This window comes from Apostichopus japonicus, chromosome 18 (assembly GCF_037975245.1).
Source record: "Apostichopus japonicus isolate 1M-3 chromosome 18, ASM3797524v1, whole genome shotgun sequence".
NCBI lineage: Eukaryota > Metazoa > Echinodermata > Holothuroidea > Aspidochirotida > Stichopodidae > Apostichopus > Apostichopus japonicus.
Genome location: NC_092578.1, coordinates 9769561 through 9784783, shown reverse-complemented (window position 1 = coordinate 9784783; position 15223 = coordinate 9769561). Strand labels below are relative to the sequence as shown.

At 36.8% G+C, this 15223-nt stretch overlaps 1 protein-coding gene across 2 annotated transcripts in view; it reads left to right on the top strand.

Moving 5' to 3' along the window:
- Positions 1–15223, top strand: part of LOC139958487 (PMS1 protein homolog 1-like) — a 33644-nt gene that overhangs the window by 12863 nt on the left and 5558 nt on the right. The window contains exons 10-14 of one of the 2 annotated variants that reach the window (XM_071955584.1): positions 173–330; positions 1396–1491; positions 2217–2306; positions 8933–9063; positions 11773–11933. In XM_071955584.1, the coding sequence (XP_071811685.1) occupies positions 173–330; positions 1396–1491; positions 2217–2306; positions 8933–9063; positions 11773–11933 (636 nt within the window). Of the gene's footprint in view, positions 1–172; positions 331–1392; positions 1492–2216; positions 2307–8932; positions 9064–11772; positions 11934–15223 lie in introns of both variants that reach the window. The other variant, XM_071955583.1, reaches the window with a different exon arrangement.

The following is a 15223-nucleotide window of genomic DNA, read 5'->3' as shown; positions in this document are numbered from 1 at the left end:
TCGGCAAGAATTTGAAAGTGGTCTGCTGTAAATAGGATTTGTCCACTTATACAGTACATGACATATTCTTTAACTATTTAGATCTTTGGGTGTCAAGGGTCTTTACTCTATGAAATGTTCACTTTACAACCTTTTCCTCTATTTCAATGATTTTCTCATCTTTTATTTTAAGATTTCAAATCAAGGTCTGATAGATCAATTACTGGAATCGAAAGAACGAAAGCATATACAAAATGACACCACCAGTGTGAAGACAATGATCAAGACTAAGGAAGTACCCTTCTCTATCCCCTGTCTAAGGAAATACAGTCAAACCTGTGTCTCTGCAAGGTGAGTACAAGTACAAACGTTAGACTTTATAAAACTATAGAGCAATGTAAGATTACAAAAGTGAGAAGTATATTTGTAATCTCCTGACTGATTTAGGTAGAGACATGATCCATTATGGAGGGCATGCTCAGCCCAGAGGACTCCAGTAGTTCATTCTCCACTGTATGTATTGAATATGCCATCTGCATATTTTTACTCCGACTGGCAAATGAGGGGGGTGCAATGTGCCCTCCTCCCAACACCCTCCCCACTTTCTACACATCACTGGTTACAACAACAAAAGCGAAATTTGAGAACATACTGATAACTATAATGTTGGCCAGGGAAATGCAGAACAATCGCCAAATATAGGTTTTACTTCAAAACAGCAGCTTTTTAAAAAAAAATTTTTATAACTTTAATGTATTATTTATTTTATCATACTACTGTAGGGATGGAGATAATCAAAGAATCATTTCCAAATTACTCCCTCATCATTACTGCCATATGCCATCTGAATATTTTAACTCTGAGTGGCGAATGGAGGTGTGCTATATGCCCTCCTCCAACACCCCCCCCCCACCCCCTTTCTACACATCACTGGTTACAACAACAAAAGCGAAATTTGAGAACATACTGATAACTATAATGTTGTCCAGGGAAATGCAGAACAATCGCCAAATATAGGTTTTACTTCAAAACAGCAGCTTTTTAAAAAAATTTTTTTTATAACTTTAATGTATTATTTATTTTATCATACTACTGTAGGGATGGAGATAATCAAAGAATCATTTCCAAATTACTCCCTCATCATTACTGCCATATGCCATCTGAATATTTTAACTCTGAGTGGCGAATGGAGGTGTGCTATATGCCCTCCTCCAACACCCCCCCCCCCCCACCCCCTTTCTACACATCACTTGTTGCAACAACAACAACGAAATTTGAGAATATACTGATAACTATAATGTTGTCCAGGGAAATGCAGAACAATTGCCAAATATAGGTTTTACTTCAAAACAGCAGCTTTTCTTAATATATTTTTTATAACTTTAATGTAATATATATTTTATCTTACTACAGTAGGGATGAAGATAATCAAAGAATCATTTCAGAATTACTCCCTCATCATTACTGGATTATTTTGCAAGAATCTAAACTTTTGCTGTTTAACCATTTCAGGTGAGACATGCTTTTTGATGTAAAGACATCTTGTGTCTTATTTATTTACAAGTGTCAGAATTACATCCGCATTTCTTTGGTGGCAATGGATTGGAAGGGGGTACATACATATGGAAACTTTGTTGCATCTGCCATTCACGAGTGATTCTCCTGAAATCGACTCCATCCTGCAATTATATAGATTATTTTACTTTGGGGCAACACGTTTCTGTATCCAGCAGTGCTAACTATTAACATGCTTTCATTGTTCACATGGCACTGAGGACTTGAAACTAAAATATGATGTTTGTCAATGGAGAGTATCTTCAAACTCACCAGATATGTTTATTGCTCTCTAATAATTATAATGTACTGAATGGGTCAAAACAAAGTTGATTGCTTTGGGGCAGTTGGGGTATTAAAGCCACTATGTGGTACCAAGGTTATTTGTGATTGTCATTTTATTGAAGAAAAGTTGAGTAAAGAAGCACCAAGCCAGTATTACAATTGCAAAATATGGTAATTCAGTACTTTGTAACCGCAAAACACAACCAGAGAGGGATTGGTTGGATAGTTTGTTCTCTGCCAACTGAGCTAGTTTTCTATACTTTTTTATAAATTCCCTTTCCTGCTGGTCCCTGACACTCTCCTTACAAAGAAATGGTTATATAGGGATTGGTATAAACAAATGAGAGGTGTGAGGATGAAAGCAATCAATTTTCTTAAAATTCCTTCCTTTATTTCAGGGCAGAAGAAACGGTACTTTTCAAGAGGTTAATGGCTACACATTCTTTATCCTCATCCACTCTGGAGGTTCCCATTGTTTTGAGTGAAAGGTAAGTATTATCTTTCACCAACAGGGCAAATTTTTATATGGTTGTCAAGTCGTCTGTGAAGACCAAATTTTTGTTTCTACAATTAAAAATTGGCTCCGGTGGTTTTCTGGCAGACGACAAGTTGTTTACATCAGAATCAGATTCCCTGGTAATTAACTAACTACAAATATGTATAATGATATATATTGGTATCAACCACCTCATTCAGTTTGGAATAGTTGTAGACTGCCATTGATCCACCCAAAGGGGAGTTTTACTGGTCCAAAGCTGGTATTCTTTGTACCAAATCTACTCATCTCTCCCTTCAGTGTAAATATTGATCATTCTTTGTTAATTTTTGTACATTTATTTTGGACAACCAAGTTTGGTGTTCAGACAATGAAATTGTCAGACCGGGTTGTCCCATTGGTCAACCAGAAGAAATCCTTAAAACTATTCACTTATCACAGATGTCTCTCGTAAGTGCTGCATCCTTTAGAATGATTGCAATATTAATCTGCCTAATGTCAAATATATTTAGAACTTATGAAAAAGGAAGGACCTGTCTGTACATACATTCATAGATTTCTCCAGCCTTAGACCTATCTGTTAATCCCTCCATATACTGTAACAGCCTATCCATTCATTTACCCTGTGGTTCACCAGTGTATATTTCATCTACCATTCTAGCTCACCAGTTACTTGATGGCCATCCATCCATCTACTTCTTTCTGTATTCACCATTACATTTTTTCATCCACACCTCCAACTCTCCATTCATCTGTTCATTCACCCACATACAACCCATTCAGTAATCAGCCATCAACTTATATTCATCCATTCATCTACTCGTGCATCCACCATTGTATTTGTTCATCCACACTTTCAGATTTCCATTTGTTTTCCCTTCATTTGGCCATCCATTTACTTAATATTTATCTATTCCTCTACCCATGCATTCTTCATTGAATTTGTTCATCCATACTTATAGCTGTCTATCAATTTGTTCATCCATGCCCATCCCATAATCATCCATCTACTAGAGGTATTTTCTATACTTTACACAGTTTCATATATGAAGTATTGCATTATTGTGCAGAGAAGTCTTAATAATACACTATGAATTAGTATAAGGTCCAATGCTCTCCCCCTTTCACCTCATTATTCTCTAATTAGTTACTTCCAGTCCTTTAAAGGGTAAATTTAAGCAGAATTTAAACTTGATATAATGTTATAGTTACAAAAAAATCAAACAAAAAACATTGAGTACTTTTAATGTTTCTGTACCTTTTGAGCTTTTCAAGGTACTTACTTTTAAAATATGCTTAAATTCTTGACTGCTCCTTTAAGGCTGCAGAGATGATGATGTCAGTTCCTCAGTGCAGGCCTTAATGTTATATAAATTCTATTAACTCAATCCAAACATGTTCTTTTAACTTCACATAAACAAGAGATGATCTTTGGATGACATTCAACACCATTTGTCCTTGACATATTTGTAATGTATTGTAAACACGTCCTTTGAGGCTATAAAAGCCTTTATATGTTTCCTATTGAGTTTGGTGTTGCATCTGAGGAACTGACCTATTAATGGTCTTCATATTAGACTAACCCTCCCCCCTCCATGAAAGCTTGACGCCCCCCAGTCGCCCTCCCACTGGGATTTTGGGTGTTTTAAAAAAAATTACATGTGTGAAAAATATATCATTGGTCTGAATGGTCTAGAATCTCCATGATGACCACTCATGAACGACCCTTCGACCATGGACCGGCAGTAGGCTATAGTTGCTGAAAAAACCTGACGTGACATAGCGCATAGACCGAGAAGACATCTACAGTAGTCGCACTGTACTGAAAACGCATGTTAACGACCGTCGCATTATATAATTCCTGCTCTAATAAATACAGGCGAGTAGCGAAGGGGGGGGCGGTCCCCCCCCTTGAGCATATCTTTTGGTACGTTTTCATGATAGCGCTAGTAATTTAAAAATAGAAAATGCTTAGATGCAACTTGCAAGGCCTGGGAAGTGCCATTTCCAGCCATCTGGGAGGCATTTTCGGCCAAAATTTTCTTGTACGCTTCTCACCACTCATTGTGGCGCTATGCTTTGATAGTTTCCAATGCCGAATCTAATGCTCTAATAATTTGCTTACAGGTTCGCCCCTCCCTTGGCAAATTACTCGCTACGGGCCTGAATAAATACTAATACAAACAGCCAATCAGGATCATGTAACCAGTGCGCATTAATTGATCAAACAAGCTAGTGAGCCATAATGATTATATGACTAAATATATGTGTTGCGCCCTTGCGGCTGCACCATGCAACAAGCTCTCACTTTCTTGCAAGTTTTTTTCTACTGTTAACAATTTTTCTGTTGGATGCTCAAAGCTACTTGCGTTTCTGACATAAGAGTTGACTTTGGAGTTTCTCAGATAACTTAACTTTTGCTACTTTTCTGGTAATTTTGGACATTGTTTTTGTTCTGGAAATCTTTTCAAGCCTAACAGATAGTTGTACTAGCCTAGCTGTAAACCTCAGCTATTTTCTCCATGGCCAGCTTAAAATTCCACACTTTTCTTGCTTTATTTTGTGGTGCAGCTATTGCTTTTGTTTGTCTATCAACCACTGGAACAACCATGCTCACATACACAAAAGGTGATCTTCTCAGCTTAAGACAGCCAAGATGCAGATTATCTTCTGACATCTATTCTGTCATAAGAAGTTTAAATATATGTGCAGTGAAGCGAACCAGAAGAGGTCGTAGGAGAGAAAGAAAGGACAATGAACTTGCTTCTTTATCTAAAAAAGGAAGCAATTTGCACTTCGGGCTTTGGAATATTCGCTCAATAAAAGCTGAAAACAAAGTGACTTCATTATGTAACCTTATCATTGACCAACATATGGATGCAATGGCAATAACAGAGACATGGTTAAAGGGAGATGACAGTGATGATTGTATTTTAGCTGACTTACACACTTCACTTCCAGACTTTGCTTTTTACCATTGCCCACGAAATAAGGGTAAGGGAGGAGGAGTTGGCTTCTTGATCAGGAAGAGTTTTGATGTGAAATTAAATGACAGTGGCAATCTTAGGTCTTTTGAGTTCATCGATCTCAACATTTCGTCATCAAAATCAACAATACGCATGATCGGACTATATAGGCCTCCCCCAAACAACAAAAATAAATTAACTTTTGCAATGTTCATCGATGATTTTTCATCTCTACTTCAATTTTTATCCTCTTCCACAACCCCCTTAATTATCATGGGGGATTTCAATATTTATGTTGATGTTCCATCAGATCAAAACTTTGCTTCTTTTGATGACTTACTCCAAGCTTTTGATTTCCAGCAACATGTCTCTGGTCCAACCCACAGAAATGGACATACACTTGATCTTATCATTTCACATAAAGACTCGGATCTTGTTAAATGTACGTGTGTGCATGATGAACATTTATGTACTTCTGACCACTCAGTTGTAAGTTGCCTCATTAATATGGACCGACCACCTCCTGTCAGGAAATTCACTCAAAGGCGCAACCTAAAGAACATTGATTTTGACCAATTTCGTTGTGACATTGGATCCTCATCTTTACTGCTAAATCCGCAAAGTTCTCTTGACTCTCTTGTGGACCAATATTACTCAGTTCTTAGGACAATTATAGATAAACATGCACCTGTCACAAGAAAGGCTGTAATTATGCGCCCAAGGGCAAAATGGTACAGCAGAGACATCCGATTAGCAAAACGTGAGAAACGCAAATGTGAAAGAAAATATAAACACTCCGGTCTCATTGTACACAAACAGCTGTACATGACTCAATGTAAACATTACAAAGATTTGCTAATCTCCGCAAAGTCCTGTTATTTTCGACAACAGATTACCTCCGCAAACCCGAAGGATATGTTTCGCATTGTAAATAAGCTAACTTCACCGGAAGTGGATAATACCCTCCCAAAATATGATGTCGCTGAGAATCTTGCCAATCGATTTGTTGATTTCTTTCAACAAAAAGTAAATTCTCTCCAACATGCTTATCCTGACTATGGGACTGGTAATACTCCGATGGAACAATGTAAATCAAAGTCAGTTTTTACTGCTTTCAAAGAAGTGAGTGAACAAGATGTTTTAGAAGTTATTAACTCGTCACCAGTTACCTCTTGTTTTTTGGATCCTTTGCCAACATTTGTCTTCAAGGAGTGTATCTCAGACTTACTACCAGTCATCACGAAAATTGTTAATCTTTCTTTAACTTCAGGTCAGTTACCATGCTCACTGAAGCAAGCGGTGATAATTCCTCATATTAAAAAACCCAAGCTTGATGCTAATAATCTTGCAAATTACAGACCTATATCAAACCTCCCTTATCTATCCAAGCTAATCGAACGTATTGTTTGCAAACAGTTTCAAGATTATCTTTCAAACAATGATCTCTATGCGAGAATGCAATCTGCATATCGAGCAAATTACAGCACAGAAACTGCTCAACTTTATGTGCAGAATAGCCTTCTCTGTGCCCTTGATGAGCGTAAAGATGCTTTACTAGTCCTGTTGGATTTCTCATCCGCCTTCGACACAATTAATCACCAAACACTTTTAACACGTTTGCATGAAAGATATGGTGTTGATGGAATTCCATTGTACTGGATGAAATCATACTTAGCAAACCGTACCCAATGTGTTATTGTGGATCAAAATCTGTCAAAGGAAGTTACGCTTGCAACTGGAGTCCCACAAGGCTCAGTTCTGGGGCCGTTACTTTACACCTTGTATGTAGCTCCATTGCATGATTTAATCATTTCAGCTAATATGCAAACTGTTATTTATGCTGATGACATTCAGTTATTCACATCTTTCCATCCTGATCATTGTTCCGATGCTATTCAGAAAATCCAAAACTGTATTGCAGATGTAAAATCATGGGCTATATCAAACAATCTTTTTATCAATGACTCAAAGACTGAAATCCTCCATGCTACCTCGCAATTTAAATCCACAACAATCAAATCTATTTCAGTCAAAATTGATCAGACTACCATCACTCCGTCCACGCACGTCAAAAGTCTAGGAGTTGTACTGGATCCCCATCTAAGCATGAAACAACAGGTCAATGCTGTTTGCAAATCATCATACAATGCCGTACGGAAGATCAGCCGGATACGGAAGTTTTTAACCAAAGATATCACTACAAAACTTGTATGTTCCTTGATACTGCCCAGGCTTGACTACTGTAACTCCCTTTTATTTGGCCTTCCTGACTCTACACTGAAAAAACTTCAAACTGTTCAGAATTCTGCTGCCCGGTTAATATCATGTTCATCGCGTCATGATCACATGTCTCCAGTGCTTCAATCACTCCATTGGCTTCCAGTAAAACATCGGTCAATTTATAAGCTCCTCCTCTTAACGTACAAATCACAACACTCCCTTGCTCCTGGTTACATTACAAATTTAATTCCTCAGTATCATCCTCAACGCCAACTTCGCTCGTCTACAAAGTGTCTTCTTGCCACCAGCCATACCCCAAACACAAAGTTTTATGGAGAAAGAGCCTTCATCTCTGCTGCACCTCAACTCTGGAACAATCTACCATCTTCAATTCGCAATGCACCATCGGTTGACTGTTTTAAGCGTCTCTTAAAAACACATTTATTCCAAAATTTACAGTGATTTGTCTTGCATATTTGTGTACTTGTTTTAAGCGCTTTGAGGCCTTTACATAAAGCGCTATATAAATATTTGCTTATTATTATTGCTTATTATTATACTATACCCTTATAGAAAGGTGGTTTCCAGGTACTGGAATGCCAAAGAAGATGTTAAAAGGTAAAAATAGCTGACATCATACAGGTTTCTCACATCATTGCTCGCGTCCTTGCCTCGATACTCTGTTACATTTTCAATTGGGTTTTCACTTCTGGGACGTACCCTGATGCTCTTAAAACCGCTAAAAAACCAAATTTTCAAGAAAGGAGACAATACTATTGCTGAGAACTACTGTCCAATCAGTCTATCACCCTAATAATATTTCAGACGCAATCTTTGATGTCAGTTTGACATAGTTCGGTCATTTCAGTATCTTACTTGCCTGAAAGCCCATTTCAATCTTTCCTTATTTTTCAAGCGCAATTTGCAGATTTGTCGAAAAATGTCAATGCTGTTGTCAAACTCACAAAAGATATGTCATGCTATTTCAAAGTAATTTACCAGACTGTTTTTTTCTTCTCTTTTTCACTAAACTATTTGATGAGCATATCAAGATATGGGATCTCAAAATAAAGGATGTTGAGAAAACTTTAGATCAAGCTTACAAGGCCTGGGAAGTGTCATTTCCAACGATCTAGGAGGCCTTTTTAGCTAAAAATTCCCAGTACACTGTGCGCCAACTCATGGTGGCGCTCGGCTTAGATAGAAACAAGACGTCCTCCCAGGAAATGGTCAAGCCACCCCAGCGCCCCCCCCCACTGAAAAAATCCTGGCTACACCACTGCCTGTAATAGTCATCAGTTGTAAGCCCTTAATTCCCTCCATTTGGCATTCCAGGTATGAGTCGAAATATTCCACTTATTTATAATTTTTAATATAAATATTCCACTTATTTATAATCAAATTAATCACATGGTTTTCTCTTCATTGATAGTATGGTAGGATCTGAGAACAACTGGTTAAGCCTACTTAGTATGCAATGTAGTCCATCAGGAAGACATACTATCAGCATGTGTTTAGATGAAAGGCTGGTTGCTAACGGCTTCAAGCTGCAGCGAATCATTGGTGAGTCACTCAAAGCTGCAGATGGATATGTTTGTAGAATAATTTTACCATATATATATTCGTAGCTAGTTTGTTCTATTAATGTCACAACAGATTCTTCAAACATTTAGGACAGTGCTCGTAAAAGGCCACCACCCTACCAATGTCATTTGCTCTTAAAAATCAACTACTGTGCCCTTTCATTTAAGTTTTGGTAGGTCTTGAAATATATTAAATTAAAGTTTGGAAGAGAAAAAGCTACATTCCTGTTATCTGTCGTATCTAAAATTGCTGTGGTGTCCTGCCATTTCAATGAAACACCAAGATTTTTATAACTTGCCCTACAAAACTTGCCTTGAGCTTGTCAATCTTTATTTGATTCCTGCTTCAGGAAGCCTGTTACTTCTAAATAAGCATGTAGCGTAGACCTATCACAGTTTCATATCCCATGAACCTAGCCTACTTGTGTGACATAATCATCTCTGATTCTCCATGCTTGCAGTGAGAAGTGGTGCTGCATAATTTTCATACAGAGTTCTAGCAACCAATGTACAAGTAATGCAGTAAATGCAACCAGTTCAGTCAAGCTGTTGTGTTGAAATTGTTGTTATTATCATTTGCCAGCGTGTTATCAGATTTATTTTTATGGATGATCATTAAACTAAGGAACGCTGCCTGTTTTCCACTTCATATTTTTATTTTTATTATTGTCATCTTTAATGCGGGTAGTCCTGCTCAGTGCAGAAGCACTGCTTACCAGAGGAGCCCCTCAATACAAAATACATATGCAATATAATGCAGTAGAAAAATGGTAAACATCCAAAAGCACAAAAAGGATGGTAAAAAGATAGACAAACAAATATCAGACATCTAAATAAAATATATAAGTTTTCATATTGCGTTAAAAATATTAACATTTGGCAAGTATTTCAAATTTGGGGAAGACTGTTCCAAGACCTGATTAATTTATGGATTCTGATATGTATAATTTAACAATTTATTGGGTCAGTTTGATTATTCGTTGCAAAAACCCTTCGCCATGAAGTGTAAAATGAATGCATTTCATTGTACTCATAATGGCAGGTTTTCATTGACTGAATCATAACAGTTAAGAGTGGAAGCCTGATTTGCATAAAACACTTTGCTCATTGTCAGTTTCTTTGTTATGATAGCAGTTGGTCCTTTTCAATGGTATTTAATATTAGATTAGATTAGATTGGATTAGATCAACTTTATTAAACCACAAGGGTAATTGCATGCTTGTTTAAAACAGGATAGAAGATACAAACATTAATAAATGGAAACCTAGAATGTACAGTATCAAACATTTGTAAGAATATGAAAACAAGACATTTTAAAACAGGATATGAGATACAAACATTAAAATATATAAACCTAAAACGTACAGTATCAAACAATTGTAAGAATATGAAAACAAAAGACATTTAATACAGTAGTAACCAGTCCGATTCTCCTTAAAGCTATATTTTGCATTGTATTTACTAGGATCTGCTGCCACCAAACTCATAAATAACTGGTAAGATTGGGTACTTTTAAAACTACTCTGTTCCATTATTCCACTGAACATTTCCCAGGGAGCATTGAAATTAGGCACTAACCGATGAGGTTTACAAATTTGAAGGAAAATATTTTAAAGTTTGTGTAAAACAGAATTACTGCATTGAACAAAATGGTCACTAGAACATAACCAATGGCTGCATTTATGCAAGTAAACTGGAGCCTAACCTTTGTTTTTACTGTGATAGTAATATGTCACAACATAGGGTTAAATCACCACAAGATGTTACTTAAAGAACTCAACAATAACACTTGGTAGACCTACAAGACCAAATTACCATAGCTTGAACCGTTCTGCTTTATTCAAGAATCCTGGCAGAGATGCTTGTAACCTTTTAACCAAACTGTACATTTTGTAAACCATTGTGGGTGGAATATCAGACTCCATTGTACTCCATTGTACTGCACTTGCTAGCTATATATGGAAATTGGGTCTTTGTTGTATGCAATCTAGAATAAATTAGTAGCAAGGAAATGACAGTTTTGTTCATACATTTCGGTCATATTATTGTGGTTTAGTATGGAAAGTGATTTGCTTATACTAAACTAGGGCTGCGGCACCATTCCCAATGTTTTTACTGGTATATGAACCAACAGTCATACTTGCAATCATATGTTATTTCATGGTGTACTGAATGATGATGCAGTCACACGCTCTGATATCATGGGTACTCCATTCTTTAAAGGCATTGAAGACTCGCACCAAACTGCGTGCGGCCGTCTGAAAAAGTGAACTTTCTGTTACTTGCAAATGACATTTTGTATGTGTCGCTACAAAATACAGACAATAATGAAACGTGATACCTTAATTGTTATCGTTAGCTGGACCTGAGATGTCCATTGCTGTATCGTTTATACACTGTGCTGTGGGTATTGACCGCAGCTGTATGTACTGACTGTACACTAGTCTCTAATTACAGACGGTAGCAAGCTGTGTGTGTATTTTCTGGGATCGATGGTGGTGTCTAACACTTCTGTTACACCTCATTCGAAACTAGGTCAGATTACCGGTATTAGACGTTTCTTTTGGCGCGAGTCTTCACACCCTTTATGAAGTCATCCAAGACCAATTACGACCTCACAGAAGAACCAAGTAAAGACTGCTGCGGGCTAGTAATTTAATTTTTACATTTTCATTCTTTTGTTTTTTAGATCAGGAGAGGAAGAGCATACACCTTCATGTTATCGGGATTTCAGATTCCATTCCATGTTACGGCATGGCAGACCTGATAGAAATACTAGACAAAGTATCGGAGTCACCAGCTGTAAAGCTAAGTAACTGTCGACCTCTAAAAGTGGAGAATTATCTAAAGGTGAGTCAATACTTGAGCCTGATTTGTCTTCATCATTCTTCCTATTATACCTTGATCAGTAGCAAGTAGTACAACGACAAGCATGGATGGTAGACCAAGAGAGTTTTAATGATTCTAGATACTTGTTATTCTTCTTTGCACAATTCATTTCTCTCTGCAGAAACCCCCAAGGAGCACAGGTTTATATGATTATACATGTATGTAAAAGTGCTGTAAATGTAACAACATACAATATGGTACATCAATTGCTTCTTACTTTGGTGGTATGTTGGCCTAAAGTTTCACCAGACAAAGCTGCTGGATTGCAGAAACAATGAAAATAATATTTACTGTTCTATATTCCACATCCATCCATGAAGAACGCCAGAAAGAATGCCAACAGTTACAGCATCTAAAGAGTCAACAAGATCTCAAAGATAATGAGAAGGTTAAGTTGTTGCTACCCCTTAATGCCCTACAAGTACAGATAAAAACAGAAATGAAACAACATTTCTAGTTTTACTTTTCATTTTGTACCAGAATAATGAGACAGTCAGTGGTGACAGAAGAGAATATCTTTGAAGTTTGGGAATTGATTATGAAATTAATTCATATCATTTCATTAATTTGGGGGATCAACAAAATTACATTTACATATATACTTGATTAATTCATAGTAGTCAAACATCTTTATGAAATGATGTCTTCTAGGAAGCCTTAGGATTCAACAATGTAGAACCCTCCCATCCAAGGAAAGAAAAGAAATCAATTGAAGAAGAAAGCAAAGATAAATTGTGTATTTCACTAAAACCACAGATAACATTTAGCAAATAAATTTATTGAAGCAATCAATAAAATGAGAAGACTTACGGTCGTTAGTATAACAAACAGTGATTAGATTAATGAATAATAAACTCGCTACTTATAATATTCTAACACCAAATAGCAAAATGATATATGGTATTGTGTTTGAATTCCTTAAGAGAGAGGTAGGCTTTATACATTGAATTTTGATAAGAAATGAATTATTGACATCTATGACACGGTTACACAAGCTGGGTAAACCATTGTTACGCCCTATTATACAGTTAGGATCACTATAGATGTGATTGGTATATCTAGTTTAATAATTGTGTATACAACTGTAGAAATTAATTACAAATTTGAATACTACAGCACTTAACAATACTAAAATTGCCTTGCCTCTTTAATATTATTTATGTATAGAGAATTAGTCAGACTTGAAAAGATGAAGGTGGTTCTGGCAGTGAAAGAGACACACCTCAGAGCTTCTGATATCACAGGATTCGGTTAGCTGGAGATCACAAAGTTGAAATGGAATTATGATTGTCAATATATAACAGTATAGGATTTAGGTGTTTTGTCCTAAGCATAGTCCTAATCAACTGATCGGTGAGCAGTATGGCCTTGGAGGAAGAATATGAACGTGTTTCTTTATTCTGATATTCTGTATATAAAGTTATACTGACATCGTGGTTGCTATGAGCACATGTATCACAGGAATGAGGATGTCATCTAGCTTGCTGGGTAGAGTGGAAAATAAATAAGTTGTGTGTTTGTGTGAAAGGAATGTTTTAGTGAAAAATGGGATCCAGTCCTTCCTGTCATACTGTATCATTTTTTGTCTTTGTATCTCCCTAAGCCTTGTACTGTGATAAATTTTAGTTTCTGTGATAGAGTGCTTGAAATGTTGGCCCATCCTGCGAATAAATGCATATCTAAGGACTGACTTACGTAGAACGTGATGTCAGTGCGGCACATTGGTCAGACTTGTTCAGATCTCACTCTAAGCTTGGCCTTGATACGCTATACAGGAATGTGTATTGACTGCGCATACGGCTGTGATTACAAAAGATCTCACTTTAAGCTTGGCCTTGATACAATACACAGGAATGTGTATAGACTTGTGTACGGCTATGAAAACAACGAAATGACGTCACAAAGGCCTCTCAAATATCTGAACAACATATTATGAAGAAGAACTAGTTCTGGAATTCTGGAATGTTTTAACTCTCTAAAAGGTTGCTAACTTGCAACTTCACCAGGAAGTTTCCATGTAAATCACTATTTTACTTTCAGAATTGTAAACTTTCCTCGCTACAGTGTAGCTTACTAATGATAGCGTCCCTCCAGCCCCCGAAACGTAGTGTCACGATGACGTCACAGTCGCTCATCGTTCTCCACTCTTCAAAATATATTAGATTAAGTTGGCCCAAGGTTCAAATTTCACTTTTCCTGAGTCATAGGATGAAAATCCCCGAACTAGGACTGTGGCGATGAAAATATTGTTTTTATGTTTTTATGTACCCAATAGACTGCCATTAAAGAATCAACAAGAATTTTTCATGTGGGTTATGCAAGTATTAAAAGATTGCTCATGCCAAACTGCTTCTTACTGATAACAAAATTAAGTTATTGGAGGCTTTTAAAACAGGTACTGTAAGAAAGTCTTTTCATTCAGCAATAAAAATGTAACTATAACAACTCAATAGTAAAAATCTTTACTATTTGCACTGTGTTTGAAGCTTATAATCATATATACCAACACATTATCCTACTTGCTAGTAATCTGCACTGTGTTATGAGCTTATAATCATATATACCAAAACATCAGCCTACTTGCTAGTAATCTGCACTGTGTTATGAGCTTATAATCATATATACCAACACATCATCCTACTTGTTAGTAATAGACAGTCCTTGTTTGTGAAAACATAATAGTGGTATCCTGTATCCAGTTTCATCTGCGACAAGTTTACTTTACTTCAGAAACAGTTGCTTAGTAGGTTCAGTTTGGTCAACAATTAATAAACCAACCTATTTACAATTCTCCAAAAGAAGGTTGCAATTTATAAAGCAAATTTATCACCATTGATCATCAGCAAAACAATATAGGATCTTGTTGCATTGTGGTTAAGTCACAAGTTCTGACCATTGTCACCATTCCCCCTTGAGAGATGTTGATAACAAGGTTCTCAGTTTTGGACATCGGTTGATCGCCTCCACCAGAGTTGTTGTGCACGTATCCTGCTTGTTCAAACTTTGTCTCAATTCAGATTCTTGAGATACAGAGCAAGCAGAATCTGTTTCCTCACCAAAATTCATTTTGCTGACAATTGTATTTGGGCCAGAAAAATATTGGGGGAGGGGGTCTAGGCACCCCACCCCCTGGTTAAAGGGTATATTAAGGTCTTTTCTACATTAAACCAGTTTCATCCAGCATAATGTAATATGTGATTGCTGAACATTTCTACCACATCTAGTAAACAGCATGGACACTGAAACCAATG